At 36.9% G+C, this 15371-nt stretch overlaps 1 protein-coding gene across 4 annotated transcripts in view; it reads right to left on the bottom strand.

The window, feature by feature from the left end:
• Smap1 (small ArfGAP 1) overlaps positions 1-14359 on the bottom strand; it is a 194097-nt gene extending 179738 nt beyond the window's left edge. For 2 of the 4 annotated variants that reach the window (XM_046442996.2, XM_046442997.2), the window contains exon 1: positions 14071-14356. In XM_046442996.2, the coding sequence (XP_046298952.1) occupies positions 14071-14188 (118 nt within the window). In that variant the 5' untranslated portion in view covers positions 14189-14356. Of the gene's footprint in view, positions 1-14070 lie in introns of all 4 variants that reach the window. The other 2 variants (XM_046442999.2, XM_046442994.2) reach the window with 2 other exon arrangements.
• Between the last annotated feature and the right edge of the window lie 1012 nt (positions 14360-15371).

The following is a 15371-nucleotide window of genomic DNA, read 5'->3' as shown; positions in this document are numbered from 1 at the left end:
TTAATAATTTCATGAAAATAGAAAGGGAAACAATGTCAAAAAGAAAAATTATAGCAAATATTGTAATATAATTTATCTTTTTTTTTAACTTTCTATGATAGTTAAATAAAAAGCCCTCATAAAGTAGTCACTTCTACATGTGTGAGGCACGGGCTTCCATCCTCAGCACCAGCAAAAATTAAATAATAAAATTTTTTTAAAAAAGTAATCACTCTCAATTTTAAATTCAGAAAAATTTCATGACAATAAAACTAGGCAAAATCAGGAGGAAGAAGCATTTCTCTTCCATCAGAAACACTGAAAAATCCCCTTAAAAAGTAATTAAAAAGAAAAAACATTTTTGCTTTAAGTTAAAAATGTGCTATATGACAGTCCCTTTAACATCTATATAAATATATTAATAAGAATGCATATCTTTTAAATGTGTGTTGCAAAGATGACCCTTCTGGCCTCCAAGTTTATATCACAAAACATGAAATTACTCTGAAGTCCATCCATGTGGGCACAAAAGGATCAGGATAACTTAAGAGATTTGAAATAAAATGAAATTTAAGATGGAATGAAACCAACAAGGAAACCTTTTAAATCTTGTCTCAGTACCTCCTCAGAAACTCAGAACACTTCCTCCTTTCTGCAGATCCCAGTGGCTTGGGTGGCTAAGGCAGGAGAATTTCAAATTCAAAGCCAGACTCAGCAATGAGGAGGCACTTATAAGAAACTCAGTGGAATCCTGTCTCTAAATTAATACAAAATAGGGCTGGGGATGTGGCTCAGTAGCCAAGTGTCCCTTCCCCCCACTAAAAAAAAAAAAAAAAGACTCACCCATGTTACTGTTCATTCCTTTATATTGCAAAGTATCATTCCATTATATGAATGTGCCATTTTCTTCATTCATCAAGTGATGGACATTTGGATTATTTCCACTCTGTGGCTATTATAAATAAAGCTGTTATAAACATTCAAGTACAAATTTTATTTTTTATTGCTTTATAGTATTTATTTAAATATATTCTGAGCAAAAGTCCTTATCAGATATATTTGCTCCCAATCTATAATTTTCCTTTTTGTTTTCTTAAGTGTATTTTTGTTATGGTTTAGATATTAGGTATCCCCCAAATGCTCATGTGTGAGACAGTGCAAGAAAGCTCAACAGTGAAATTGGGTTAGATGAGCCTTAATCTAATCAATACATTAATCCACTGATAGAAATTAATTAATTGGTTGGTAACTATAGGCAGGTAGTGTGGCTGGAGGAGGCGGTCACTGGGAGCATGCTTTTGGGGTACATATTTTGTGAGCTGAGTTTAGTCCCTCTCTGGTTCCCAATCATCATGCCCTGAGTCACTTTCCTCCACCACACTTTTACCATAATGTTCTGCCTCACCTCCAACCTTGAGGAATTGAGCCACCTGCTTATGGACTGAGACCACTGAAACCATAAGCCCCAAAACAAACTTTTCTTCTTCTAAAATTGTTTTTGTCAGGTTTTAGGGTCATAGGAGTAAAAAAAATAACTAAAACACTTGAAGAGCAAAAGTTTTTAATTAAGTCCATTTTCACAGTTGTGTATTTACAAAATGTACATTTGTGTCCTATCCAAAAAAAACTTTTCCTTGTTCATGGTCCCCAAAATTCTCTAACAGTCTCTTCTAAAAGTTTTGTAGTTTTTGCTCTTAAGTTTAGTTTTATGATTCATTTCAAATTAACTTTTGTGTTAAGATTCAAGGTAAGATTCTGAGGTAAGATTGAAGGTACATTTAGTCAATGTTGAAAATATTACCCTTTCCCTCACTGAATTACCTTGATATTTCTGTTTATATAAATGACCATATATGTGAGTCTATTTTCAGAACACCACTGATCTGAATATGTCTTGACACCAACACCACACTGTCTTGATAACTATAGTTTTTTAATAATTACAGAAGTCAGTTTCCATAAGACCTCAAATATAACTTTTCAAAATTGTTTTGATGTTGCAGGGGTGTTCTCCACATTTCATTAAAAACTACAGAACCAATGTGTTAATTGATAAAATACAACAAAATTCTTCTAAGGTTTTGACTAGATCATATTGAATCCAGAGAGTCAGTTGAAAAGAACTGACATCTTTAAATTTTTGAGTCTTCTAATCCATGAACATGGTATATATCTTCATTTCTTTAGGGACTCTTTAATTTCTCTCCGGAATCTTTTGTAGTTTTCAGTGTATAGGTCTTACACACACTTTGCTAAATTTATCCTCAAGTTTTTATATTTTTTTTAAATATGAACAGGGATTTTTTTTTCAATTATTTATTTATTTTTATGTGATGCTAAGGATGGAATCCAGTGCCTCATGCATGCAAGGTAAGTGCTCTACCACTGAGCCACAATCCAGCCCACTTAAATTTTTATATTTTATGTCATAAATGCCAATTTTTATTTCAACTTCCAATTATTTGTTAGTGTATAGAAATAGTAAATATTTCTACACTCACCTTGATTTCTACAACCTTGACAAATACAATTATTGGTTCTAAAAGGTTTTTTAATAAATTTCTTGGGTTTTCTATATAAATGATCATACTGCAAAGAGACTAATAAATTATGCTAGCATGCATATATTTTTAAATTCCTACTAGAATACTCAATTAAAATTGTATTCATTTCTATCCTATACCTTCTTAAACATATCCAAAGCAGGTACCTTTCATAAAAATATAAGTTTAAAAGCCATGCACAGTGGTACACACCTGTAATCCCAGCTACTCAGGAAGCTGAGGCAAGAGGATCATAAGCTCAAGGGCAGCCTGAGCAACACCATCTCAAAAGAAAAAATTAAAATTCTAAGTTCAATATACAACTTTGATCACTAATCTACTTGTAGTAGGCAGAACAACAGCCCTAAGATGTTCATGTTCTAACCACTGTAATCACTCTGAATGAATTAAGTACACTGATGGCAATATTATCTTAGATTATCCAGGTAAACCCAAAGTAATTGTGCCAGAAAAAATATTATGATGAAAGATATTGGAGAGTAGGGGACTAAAGATGACACACTGCTGGCTTTGAAGATGAACAGAAGAGCCACAAGCCAAGGTATGCAGCTGGTCTCTAGAAGCTGGAAAAGGTAAAGAAACAGATTCTTCCATAAAGTCTCCAGAAAAAGGAGTATGAAAATGTTGCTTTTAGCTCAATCAGACTCATTTTGGACTCTAAATTCCAGCACTGTAAGTGATAACTTGTATTGTTTTAAACCATTAAGTTTATGGAAAACATTTATAACAGCAATAGAAAATGAATACAACAGTGATGATCAATTCACTTCAGTAAACATTAATTCTGCTAGCTTAATGGCATCATGCACAACCACTATTTGACACCAAAAGCAACTTTTGGTTATGGTTATGGTTTACTACAGCAAAAAGATACTAAGCACAATAAGCAAAGGTAAAAGGAATATGAAGCAAAGTCCAGGAGAAAACAGGAGGAAGCATCCAATTGTTCTCTCCCAGTAGGATTGTACTAGACACACTTAATTCTCCCAGCAGTGATTGTGGCAACACGTGTAAAGTACTTCCAACGAAGAGACTCAGTGCCTAAACTTTTATCAGGAAGTCAGTAGTACTAGGTATGAATCAAGCAACATCTAGACTAAATCGTAATTTTTATGATTTTTTTTATATTGGAAGACAAAGCTATCCTAAGTATGATTTCCCACCAAATTCTTTATTTTTATGTTTCAATTTTAACTTACCACTGGTCCTTAAAATGCACTCTTTACAAAAGACCAATGACAGATACCTAAAGATTTATCATAATCACATAATGTTAATCACTTAGATCTCTTGTGAAATTTAGACCAAAAATTGGTTAAGGGAGTAAAGGGAAGCAGTATGAAGACTACTAGAAAGTTTATAATTCTCTTCCTATTCGGCCCTTAAGTCCCTACATGTTCTATTTGAAATACATGTGAACATAAAATCAACATGTTTCCAATAGCTTTATCTAAGGTTTATGTGAAATAATTCTAAAATCACTTCTATGTGGTACTAAAATTTTACTTAAACATGGCTCTGCCTAACACAACATGTAGAAAATGCTGTCACTGATAAATGTACAACAGGTGATCAAAAATTTAATATACCTACAGGTTTTTTCTTAAAAAACAGTGAATAAAAGGGAGTCTTGACTTTATTAGTCAACTTAAAGTGGTGGAGGTTTCTTTGCTTTTACTCTAATTACTTCAAGAAAGCATTACAGTAAAAAAGTTTCAAACAGAAATCTGTAATAAATATTTCTGTGAGTTATATAAAATGGCTTGAGATAATTAAAAATAATACCAGGTAAATTTGCTCAGTAAGACCTAAATTATCAGTGAAAACCTTAAAAATGTATAAAGAAATGATCATGACTCAGACTTCAATAAGATCTCAAAAATACAAACCCTTAATAACAGAATTTTTAAATTAAGAATTACAGTAAATACCAGCATAGATATGACACAAGGTATAGGATTCAAGAAAGAGCACAGACTATAACAGAGTTAAAATAATTAATTGGAGTAAGGATGAAAAAAGACAGGGACAACTGATTACTAAGCAAGTCAGAGGCAAAGCTGGAATTCAAACCTAATTTTACCAACTTAAACCGGGCCAGTGCTTTTTCAATTCTATCATGTTGTTTCTATGGTTCAAAAAAGCGCAGGTAAATGACCAGTACCTGATCTTAAAGTCATAATGGAAAAAAAAAGTTATATGGAAGACAAAAATTAAACATTCAAGTATTTGTCTGTAGGCTCAATTTATAAATAAAGTTTAATGGTCAGACAAAAATTTCAGTTTGTTTAAACTGGTATTTTGAAGTTATGGTGGTTCTCCTATTAAATGCAGAGATAAATTTAAATGAAGACATTTTTCACATTTAAACACACTTGGCAATATGATAAACAATGAGTCTCTCACTGTGCATAAATAAGGTGTTTTTTGCTGAATACCTGCGTTTTTTTCTGGGAGTCTGGAATTTGCATATGGGTCAGGAATGGGCACATACATATGCAAACATATGTGAACACACTTCGCAATATCTCTCTGGAAATATTTTAAGTTAGTATGAAGAGATAAGTCTTTCCAACAACAATATCTTACATCATGAACTTTCAACAACAAAAAATATTTTTTAACTAGCATTGCATCAGATATGGTTAACAGCATAGGCTCTTGCACTAGATCGCTTGGGTCTCCAAATCCTTATTCTATAGTTCAGATTTCCACCCTTATTTCTTTTCAGTAAAGTAGGAAGAGCCTCTACTATTCAAAACTGCTCTTCTAGGCTGTACCCTTGTGAGTAGGCTAGGTTCCAGAGCCAGCCAAAATATGCTTAGACTTCAACATGTCCTGGACAATAAAGAAAGAAAATATATACTACCAATAATGTTGGGAGGTCCCCAAGACCACCCTCAGGTTGAGGAACTTGCTAAGAGGATTCAGAAGACTCAACATATAGTTGTATACCTGGTTATGGTTTATTACAGCAAAAAGATACTAAGCACAATAAGCAAAGGTAAAATGAATATGAAGCAAAGTCCAGGAGAAAACAGGAGGAAGCATCTAATTGTTCTCTCCCAGTAGGATTTTATTAGACATACTTAATTTTCCCAGCAGTGAGTTGTGGCAACATGTGTAAAGTACTCCCAACTAAGAGACTCAGTGCCTAAAGTTTTATCAGGAAGTCAAGTAATACTCGTACATTTGCAAATTCCACACTCCCAGAAAAAAAGTATTCAGCAAAATCACATTGTTTATGCAAACAGTTTGGGTACAAAGACAAACTCTTATTAGGGTGAAAGGACCATCTCAAATTCAAGTTTCCAGATGTAAGCCAAGGCCCAACCTTATAGACCTGGGTATGTCAACTCCTTTCTGCACACTAATAGATTAGTAGATCCTTTACAGCATGGCCCTTTACCTGTTCCCTTCTTTAATCCCCACCTCCTAGAAAAGGACTTGAAATATAAAAGTTAACCATTTTTATAATGAAAAAATTCCTGATCTACCACTTCTTAGCTACGTAACATTGAGAGAGTTATACTCTCTCTGCCTGTTTCCTAAACAGTAAAACAGGATGACAGTAGCACCCACCTCAAAAGGTTATTTTGAGAATAAGTTAATATATGTATTCACAGTATCCCCTGCAAAAAAAAAAAAAAATATATATATATATATATATGTATATATATATATATACACACACATAATTGATGCATATATAAGTGATGTTATTACTTTTAATCCCATAGTTAGAGATCTATTCCACCTCTAAACTTCTAATGAATCTACCAGTCTACCATAGATGTGGAGTTAACTTATAACTATTTCATGTCTATTGAGATTGCTTAATGGCTTGAGGTCCACACTTAAAACTTTTTTTATACACACAACAGTCTCTAATACAGAACTTAATTTTTATAGGGCTATGCTATGGTTTGGATGTGGTTTGTTCCCCAAAGATTCACCTGCAAATTTGGTTCTCAGTATGGTAATGAGAGGTGATAGGATCTTTAAGAAAGTGAACCCTTCACAAAATTACAACTATCCTATATTTGACAAAGGTGCTAAAAGCATGCAATGGAGAAAGGATAGCATCTTCAACAAATGGTGCTGGGAAAACTGGAAATCCATATGCAACAAAATGAATCTAATCCTGTTCTCTAGCTATGCACAAAAGTTAACTCAAAATGGATCAAGGAGCTTGTTATCAAAACAGAGACTCTGCTTCTGATAGATGAAAAAGTTGGCTCTAATCTACATATTGTGGGGTCGGGCTCCAAATTCCTTAATAGGACACCCATAGCACAAGAGTTAAAAACAAGAATCAACAAATGGGACTTACTCAAACTAAAAAGTTTTTTCTCAGCAAGAGAAACAATAAGAGAGGTAAATAGGGAGCCTACATCCTGGGAACAAATTTTTATTCCTCACACTTCAGATAGAGCCCTAATATCCAGAGTATATAAAGAACTCAAAAAATTAAACAATAAGAAAACAAATAACCCAATCAACAAATGGGCCAAGGACCTGAACAGACACTTCTCAGAGGAGGACATACAATCAATCAACAAGTACACAAAAAAATGCTCACCATCTCTAGCAGTCAGAGAAATGCAAATCAAAACCACCCTAAGATACCATCTCACTCCAGTAAGAATGGCAACCATTATGAAGTCAAACAACAACAAGTGCTGGCGAGGATGTGGGGAAAAGGGTACACTTGTACATTGCTGGTGGGACTGCAAATTGGTGCAGCCAATTTGGAAAGCAGTATGGAGATTCCTCAGAAAGCTGGGAATGGAACCACCATTTGACCCAGCTATTCCCCTTCTCGGACTATTCCCCAAAGACCTTAAAAGAGACTACTATAGGGATACAGCTACATCGATGTTCATAGCAGCACAATTCACAATAGCTAGACTGTGGAACCAACCTAGATGCCCTTCAATAGATGAATGGATAAAAAAAAAATGAGGCATTTATACACAATGGAGTATTACTCTGCACTAAAAAATGACAAAATCATGGCATCTGCAGGGAAATGGATGGCATTAGAGCAGATTATGCTAAGTGAAGCTAGCCAATCCCTAAAAAACAAATGCCAAATGTCTTCTTTGATATAAGGAGGGCAACTAAGAACAGAGTAGGGAGGAAGAGCATGAGAAGAAGATTGCCATTAAACAGGGACAAGAGGTGGGAGGGAAAGGGAGAGAGAAGGGAAACTGCATGGAAATGGAAGGAGACCCTCACTGTTATACAAAATTACATATAAGAGGATGTGAGGGGAAAGGGAAAAAAAAAAAAAACAAGAGAGACAAATGAATTACAGTAGATGGGGTAGAGAGAGAAGATGGGAGGGGAGTGGAGGGGAGGGGGGATAGTAGAGGATAGGAAGGGCAGCAGAATACAACAGACACTAGTATGGCAGGATGTAAAAACGTGGATATGTAACCGATGTGATTCAGCAATCTGTATACGGGGTAAAAATGGGAGTTCATAATCCACTTGAATCAAATGTATGAAATATGATATGTCAAGAGTTTTGTAATGTTTTGAACAACTAATAATAAGAAGAAAATAAAATAAAATAAAGTTAAAAAAAAAAAAAAAGAAAGTGAACCCTACTGGAAGGTGTCAGGTCATCTGAGGCACTTAGAAGGGTTTAGGATAGTTCTTATAGGATTCTGGTTAGTTCCCAAGAGAAAGAGTGAGCCTGGCCCCTCCTACTCTCTGGCTTAATTGTTTTACCATTTGATCTCTCCCTTGCACATGCATTTCCACCATAATGTCATCCATCACGATGTGATACAGCCAGGGGGGACCCTATTGGAGCCAGCACCAGCTGCTGGAACCCTCAGCCTCCAAAACTATGAAGTAAATAAACCTCTTTTTTTAATATAAAGTATACAGCTCAGGTTGTTATAACAATAGAAAACTAATACATTGATTTACCAACAAAAGTATGTTAAATCAAACTCTTTACAGTGGTCAGAATATAAGGCATTAACACCTCTCATAATAGTTATATAACTTAAATAAAATGACCTCCAAGTTTCTTTGATCTTCTTTCATTGAGAAAATTGAAAAAAAAGGCAAGAAAACAGCTTGGTTCTATCCAGTGGAAAAACCAATAGTAAGAAAAAGGTTTGAGTTTTTAAGTATATAATTAGAATATCAAATATTTTACTTTGCCTTAACAAAATCATGGGTTCAAGTCCCAATGACTTGAACAATTATGTATATCTCATACAGAAGACTTAAGGAGATATAAATCTCATTAATGAAGTCAAAAATGAAAGAATATTATAATCTTAAAAAAGAAGAAGACAAAGAATAATTAGAAGACAAAGAAGGGAAGCAACATATAATCCAAGTTTTAAACTGATAAGTCAGAGAGAAAACAGTGGTTTCCATTCAAGCTCTGACATCAGGGCATACAATCTTCAGAGAAAACCTCAAAAATAGGCAGAATTACAAGAACAATAGATCCATCAGCTGAAATTTACATTTTGTAAGAACTTTTAGAATGACAAATTTCTTGAGATGAATTATAATCAGACTTTTGTTAAAAATAATTTACCTGGCAAGCATCAACATCATAAACATTAGTTCCTTGAGGTAAACTTTATTTTTAATTAAGAATTTCAAATAGTTCATATAACAACTCTAAAATAATGAATGCAATGAAAAAAATAGTCTCTATTCTCACTGCCTGTGGTAGGCTCTACCTAGGACTGGCTCTCACAACCAGTCTCTACACATGTCTACTTTTTGAAGAGGTTAGAAAGTTAAAAGACACCCTAGAAAGCAAGCTGTTGGAATCATTAAGTTTTGTCAATTATTTGCACATGGAAAGCATAAGTGTGGCACAGGCCATACAGACAAAAATTACTAACAGCAATCAAGTGCTTATAGCAACCACAGTCCTTCTTCACCCATCAGCTCACCAATTTTTTGAATGAGAAGAAGTCTAGGTACTGGGGCAACAGTTGTAGCAGAGTATGTGTGACCTTGAAAGCAAAAGTCCAGCAGTGAGTACCTCCCTGACTTTACCTCCTCCAGTTCTTCCAGTGATTTTTTTAAGTATCTTATTCTTTAAACACCTTTTAGGTAAAATTAGCTAAATTATACCTGTTTCCTGTTCTATATATCCTGACTGATAGATTGATACTGCATGAGTTCAGGTCCTATTTCCTATTCCTTGGACTACTGTTAAACACCTCCTTACTTAGTGACTTGCCTGCAATCTTTCACTATCCCAGTTCTTCCTCTGACCTGCCAGAACCAAATATGAGTATATATAAAGACAACTTTACCATTAAAAGGGCATATGAGACCTCTTTTACCTTTCATAAGCCTATACTTTTGTGTATCCAACTGTGCCGTTTAATTCCTTCTCTAGCTGGTGAAATTTCACTCCACCTTCAGAACCTAGATCACATAGGACTTCTGTGACTCCTAACAAGGTTACTTCAAATGCCACTCCCTTTCACAGGTGTACTCCCTTTCAAACACTCCCTTTGTTGCTACTGGCTCTGTGCTCATTCATACATTCATTTATTCAAAAGATATTTGATGAGTTATAATTATGTTCTACATGCCACACACTGTGCTGAGAACTGTAGAAATTACCCCAAGCAAGATAAACAAGATTTTTTCCTTTCTTGCAGCTATAATCCAACAGAGATATGGAATGCCCAATAATTACCTCAACAATGTTTAAGTGTGATAAGATTCAGGATGATGTCTCAAATATATAAAATGGAAGCCTAACCTAAGGTGAGAGAAGCAAAGGGAATTTTTTCCTTGAAAAGATAGTTACGCAAAAATTGAACATCAGTAACAGCAGATTAGACAAAAAGTATCATCAGAGAGGAAGAGCATGTGTGAAGGCCTTGAGGCAGCATTCTGGAAACTATAAAGGCAAACAACAGGCAAAAGTCAGGGTGCAGGGAAAGAGAGCCAAAAATAAACAGGAGGGGGGTACTTTTTACAACAATTATTATACCACTTAGCACAATATTTGAATATTATTATTTTACAAATATACACTCACCACTAAACTCAGGTCTCAGAAATGTTTTTACCCTTTAATCTAATATAGTACTTAACAAACTGGCCTCAGAGATCTGTGGAATTAAGAAATAAGTGATCTGAGCAAGGAACTTAACTGCTCAATACCAGAGAGTCTAAACAAAATGATCTCTAGGATCCAAAAACCTATGTCTGACCACCCCAAAACTGGGCAAATTAATATTCATGATTACCTGTGGAGAAGCTTTAGATTCTGAAAACTAAATTTTAGGTTGGTGAGGGGGCTCTCTCAGTCCTCACCATCCCATATTGCCACTAATAATCACAGAGTGCCTTTAAAACTCCCACAGAGTCAGGAATGCAGCTGGGGTAAAGTGAAGTACCATCTGCCTGTTCTTATTCTCCAGTTGCTCAACATATCTGATAAGTGTAGGATCACAAGCAAGAAACTGGCATCTATGCTATCCTTTTCTCCTTCCTTCCTAAATAATGTAAATACAGGAAACAAACTGGTAACTCAGAGAGAAATGTCAAAATCCAATTGACATACATCTGTCAACTACTATAAATAAGACAATCTCAAAACCTATGCTTTATTTTGGATACATATTCAAGACCAATGGAGGATTTCTTTCTTTGAAAGAATGAAAATTGAGTTAACTAGGAAATAGCTTCAAGATTCATGAAAAGCTTGATACAATTCATTAGACAGTGAGGAAACATCACTACATATAGTGAACGAGATCTCTTAATACCTGAGCTGTGAAAGTCCTTTAAAATCAGAATTTCACTATCTACATTTATTATTTCACCTAGCATATATAATAATAAATCCAAAATTATGTAACAAGTCAATAATTCTACATAAGAGGGCTCCATACTGGAGCCCAACCATACCAAGATGCAAAAAACTTTGCAAAAATATATTTAAATCTATCAATTTCCCAATTATGTCAAATTTTAAATTATAAAATTGAGTATAAAATTTAAATTTTCAACTATAAAATTGAGTTTAATTTCAAGTGTCCCTATCTTTGAAATTTTTTCCTGATCAAGATCAAACAATGAAATAATTTCCAAGATCATTTTAACATTCTAGACTTAGTTGCAACAAGGAAAAAAATCTTTCTAAATCATGACTGCAGAGTTCATGCCATGAAATCTGCACTCTTGAGCCCTTGAAACTACTCTCCAACTTCCTCTACTTCTCAAAAACAAACCAAGAAACAAATGACCAAACAAAGCCAAAATTAAAGATACTCATTCAGCTTTTTTCCACTGACTTTAATGGCAATAAAAATAGTGAGGGCTGGGGCTATAGCTCAGTGGTAGAGCACTTGCTTCCCATGTGTGAGGCACTGGGTTCAATCCTCGGCACCACATAAAAATCAATAAATGATGATATTAAAAAAAAGTGAACAAATGTTTTGTACTCATGTCAGAAGTAAAACTTTTTTTCCTAATTTTAGAAGTGTAGACCAAGCCCAGTGGCACACACCTATAATCCCAGCAGCTCAGGAGGCTGAGGGAGGAGAATCCCAAGTTCAAAGCCAGCCTCATCACCTTAGGCCCTAAACAATTTAGGGAGACCCTTCTCAAAATAAAAATAATAATAATAATAATAAAAGGCTGAGGATATGGCTCAGTAGTTAAGCACCCCTGGGTTGAATCTCCAGTAGAAGAAAAGAAAAAAGAGTAGCACATGATATTCTTCCCTCCATTCCCAAAAAAGTAAATGAAAATGTGTTAATATGTGTGGTTAATAAAGGCTTTGAAAAAACCTACAAAATTACTTTCATGAAAAATTAATGAAAATCTGATTTTATAAAGTACCTTTTTTATAGAAAGAAATTTAAATAAAAATTACTTCTAAAATTATTTCAATAAATAAAAGTTAATCACTGAAGCTATCATTACTCAATTATTAATAGATTTAACATTTACCAACATCTCTACTTAACCATGTTATTTATTACACAAAATGACAAATATGATTATAACTTCAGCTCCTTTCATTTTCTGATCTCTTAAAGTCTGTCTTTAAGTGTTTTACTAGTACAGTGATAAGCAAGCAATTGAGCCTCAATACAGTAGAGTATCACCAAATAACCACACACATAATCAAGCATTAAGCAAACAAATATTACTACAAAAAAATCAGATATGTAGTTTTTTTAACTTCAATACCTAAAAGTTACATGGGATAAATACAAGGCTGATTCAATCAAGTTACTAAGATATTGAAAGTGCTTCATAAAATGATCTAGTTACATTATTCCCACCTACTTGATCCTTACAATAATTTAATACCTGTTATGACAGTGAGGTAACTTGCCGATGCTGTGTGACTCAGTCTGATCATATATTATCAGTCTACTGACAGTGACTTATTTATTTAGTACTGATAAAGAATAGTAAATCTTCAAGAAAAGTCTAGGTTAAATAATGCAGAAATCTTCAACAACACCCCCAAAGACTGATTGTCTCCTTCTTCAAAGAACTACCTATTGCTCACTGAATAATTAAATAAACTAACTTACAATTAACATTTTTTTCTAACTACATGAGAGGTTTGGTTAAAATCTGAAACAATATTCCCCGTGAGATTACTTACAAGACTTTAAGTATAAATCAGATCTCCAAACACAAAACTATCAGCTAAAAATAGTGTATCTATTTCAAAGGCTCAGGCAGAAGCCCTCCAACTGAACAAACCAAAATTAGGTCTTTTCCATCTCTGGTTCTTTAAAATGCACCTTCAACGTTTAAGAGGCTGACAAACCTGTGTCCACATATTCTCCCCAAATAGCTTGTCTGAGAGAATCTAACCACTAAAACCTTCAGGATCTGTAAGCCCACTGTCCGATTCATATAATGAAATTCCTCTTCATCCTGGCTAATAGCCAGACTGAAAAGCAATACTACTATTAATTAAGATCCTTTCCCAGTTATTCAGGAAAGCTCCAACCCACCAAAAAGGACACCCATGCCCTTTTTAATGAAACAGCAAGAACCCTGTACAAAAGCTGTCAGGTGGGCAAGCAGGTAGGGCTCCGTCTAGGAGAACGAGCAATAGAGCCCGCAAAAGGAGAACATGGTCACTCTGTAGGGTCGAAGAGAAGGCCAAGACCTAAGAGCGGCCCCACCCACAGAGGCAGCTGTGAACAGAGGCAGCGGGGCAATTCTTTAACCTAAGCACTACCCAGGCCGACGCCGGGTTCCGCGCTCCCTAGCCCAGCCCTTGGAGGATAGGAGCACCGAGACGCAGGCACCGGCTCCGCCCCAGGCGGGTGAAGAGCGGAGGCCGAGGACACCGACCGGCCTGTGGGCCTGACCTCGCCGCCGCCCCTGGCGGAGGCGACGGTCACTGGGAGCCCCGCGCCCACCCATCCATCAGCCCTGGCTTTAAGGACGGCCCGGCAGCTCAGCCGAGGCGCAGCGGCTGCGGGAAGGTCACCGGTCGCAGGAGGCCCCTACAGGGCGGCGGCGCCGTCTGCGCTACCTTTGGCCTCGCAGTCGGCGCAGTACTTGTTGTCCTCCTCCCTCAGCAGTTTCGACAGGATGAGCTGGTGCTGCTCATTTAGCTTCTGAGCCTTCTCCCGGCAGGAGCGCGTCGCCATCTCGGAAGCGGTGTGGGGAGCCTGGGGCAGCTACAGCAGCGGCGGACGCTGGCAGAAGACCGGCAGGATGAACGCACCTGGCGCCGCTGGGACCGCAGGCAGACTCAGCCCAGGAAGCGGCGGCGGCGGCGGCGGCAGCTGGAACAGCAGGAGGGGCGGCGGCGGCGGCGGCGGCGGCGGCGGCGGCGGCGGCAGCAGCGCCGACGTGTCCCGCCTCCTCGCCCCGCCGGCCCGCACGCTCCGCCCGAGCGGCAGGGGAGGGGGAGGGGGAGCGGGACGAGCCAAGGCTTCCGGGTAGCTCGTAGGAAGCAACCCGGGCGCCGGGCGCCGGGCGCGCTGCGCTGCGCATGCGCCGAGCTGCCCGCGCTCTGGGCCAGTCAGGTCTTTCTGCCGAGGAATTTTGCCTAAGGTGATTCCCGCACTATCCTAAGCGTCTTTTCCCTCTTTTGAAATGTGATTGTCGCCGAGGACCTCGGGTGACCTAGTAATGGAAGAACTTTTGTAAGGAGGCGACTTTCACTTGATTCCTTGCCTTTGATTTTTTTGACACCCGTTGCAAATGCAGAAATAATAGTGATTAAGTGGATTTATTTATTCATTCTGTTTTGAAACAGGCACCATTCTAGAAGCTACAGACTTGCATGGAATGAAGTAGGAAAAACTGTTTCTTACATTTCAGGGAAAGTAATTTAGTAGTGACACGCGTTGAAGGTTAACATTTATTGAGTGATTATGCCATTCACTATTCACTCATTTAACCTGACCACAACCCTATGATAGTGTTCATCTCGGGACAGTTGTTGTAGCTCAGTAAAGCATCTGTGTAGCATGTTTGATCCCCAGCGCCACAAAAAACAAAACACGTTAGTCTCAGTTGAGAAAGGCAAAACAGAGAAGAGTTAGGTAACTTGCAATGTTACAGAGCTACCCAGTGGAAGAGTTGGGATTTAAGTTCAAAGCAGCCTCTCAGGAATAGGGGAAAGTGTGACCAAGAAGCCAAATCTATTTTAACAAAAACCTGTATAAACAGTGATCTTTAATGCAAGAAAACTATGGAGAGAAGATATAACCCAGAGCTCCCTAATTTTGGCTTACTGGGTTTGCATTCTGAGTGAGGCAGTTTGAATGATTCAACATATTGTGGCTTATTAGCAATATCTAATATGGGGCTTATGTAAGCAGA

The sequence above is a fragment of the Marmota monax genome, unplaced genomic scaffold (assembly GCF_021218885.2).
Source record: "Marmota monax isolate L192 unplaced genomic scaffold, Marmota_monax_Labrador192_F-V1.1 WCK01_AAM20220418_F8-fsc00091, whole genome shotgun sequence".
Classification (NCBI taxonomy): domain Eukaryota; kingdom Metazoa; phylum Chordata; class Mammalia; order Rodentia; family Sciuridae; genus Marmota; species Marmota monax.
Note: the sequence above shows the minus strand (reverse complement) of the source record. Positions and strands in the feature narration are given on the sequence as shown.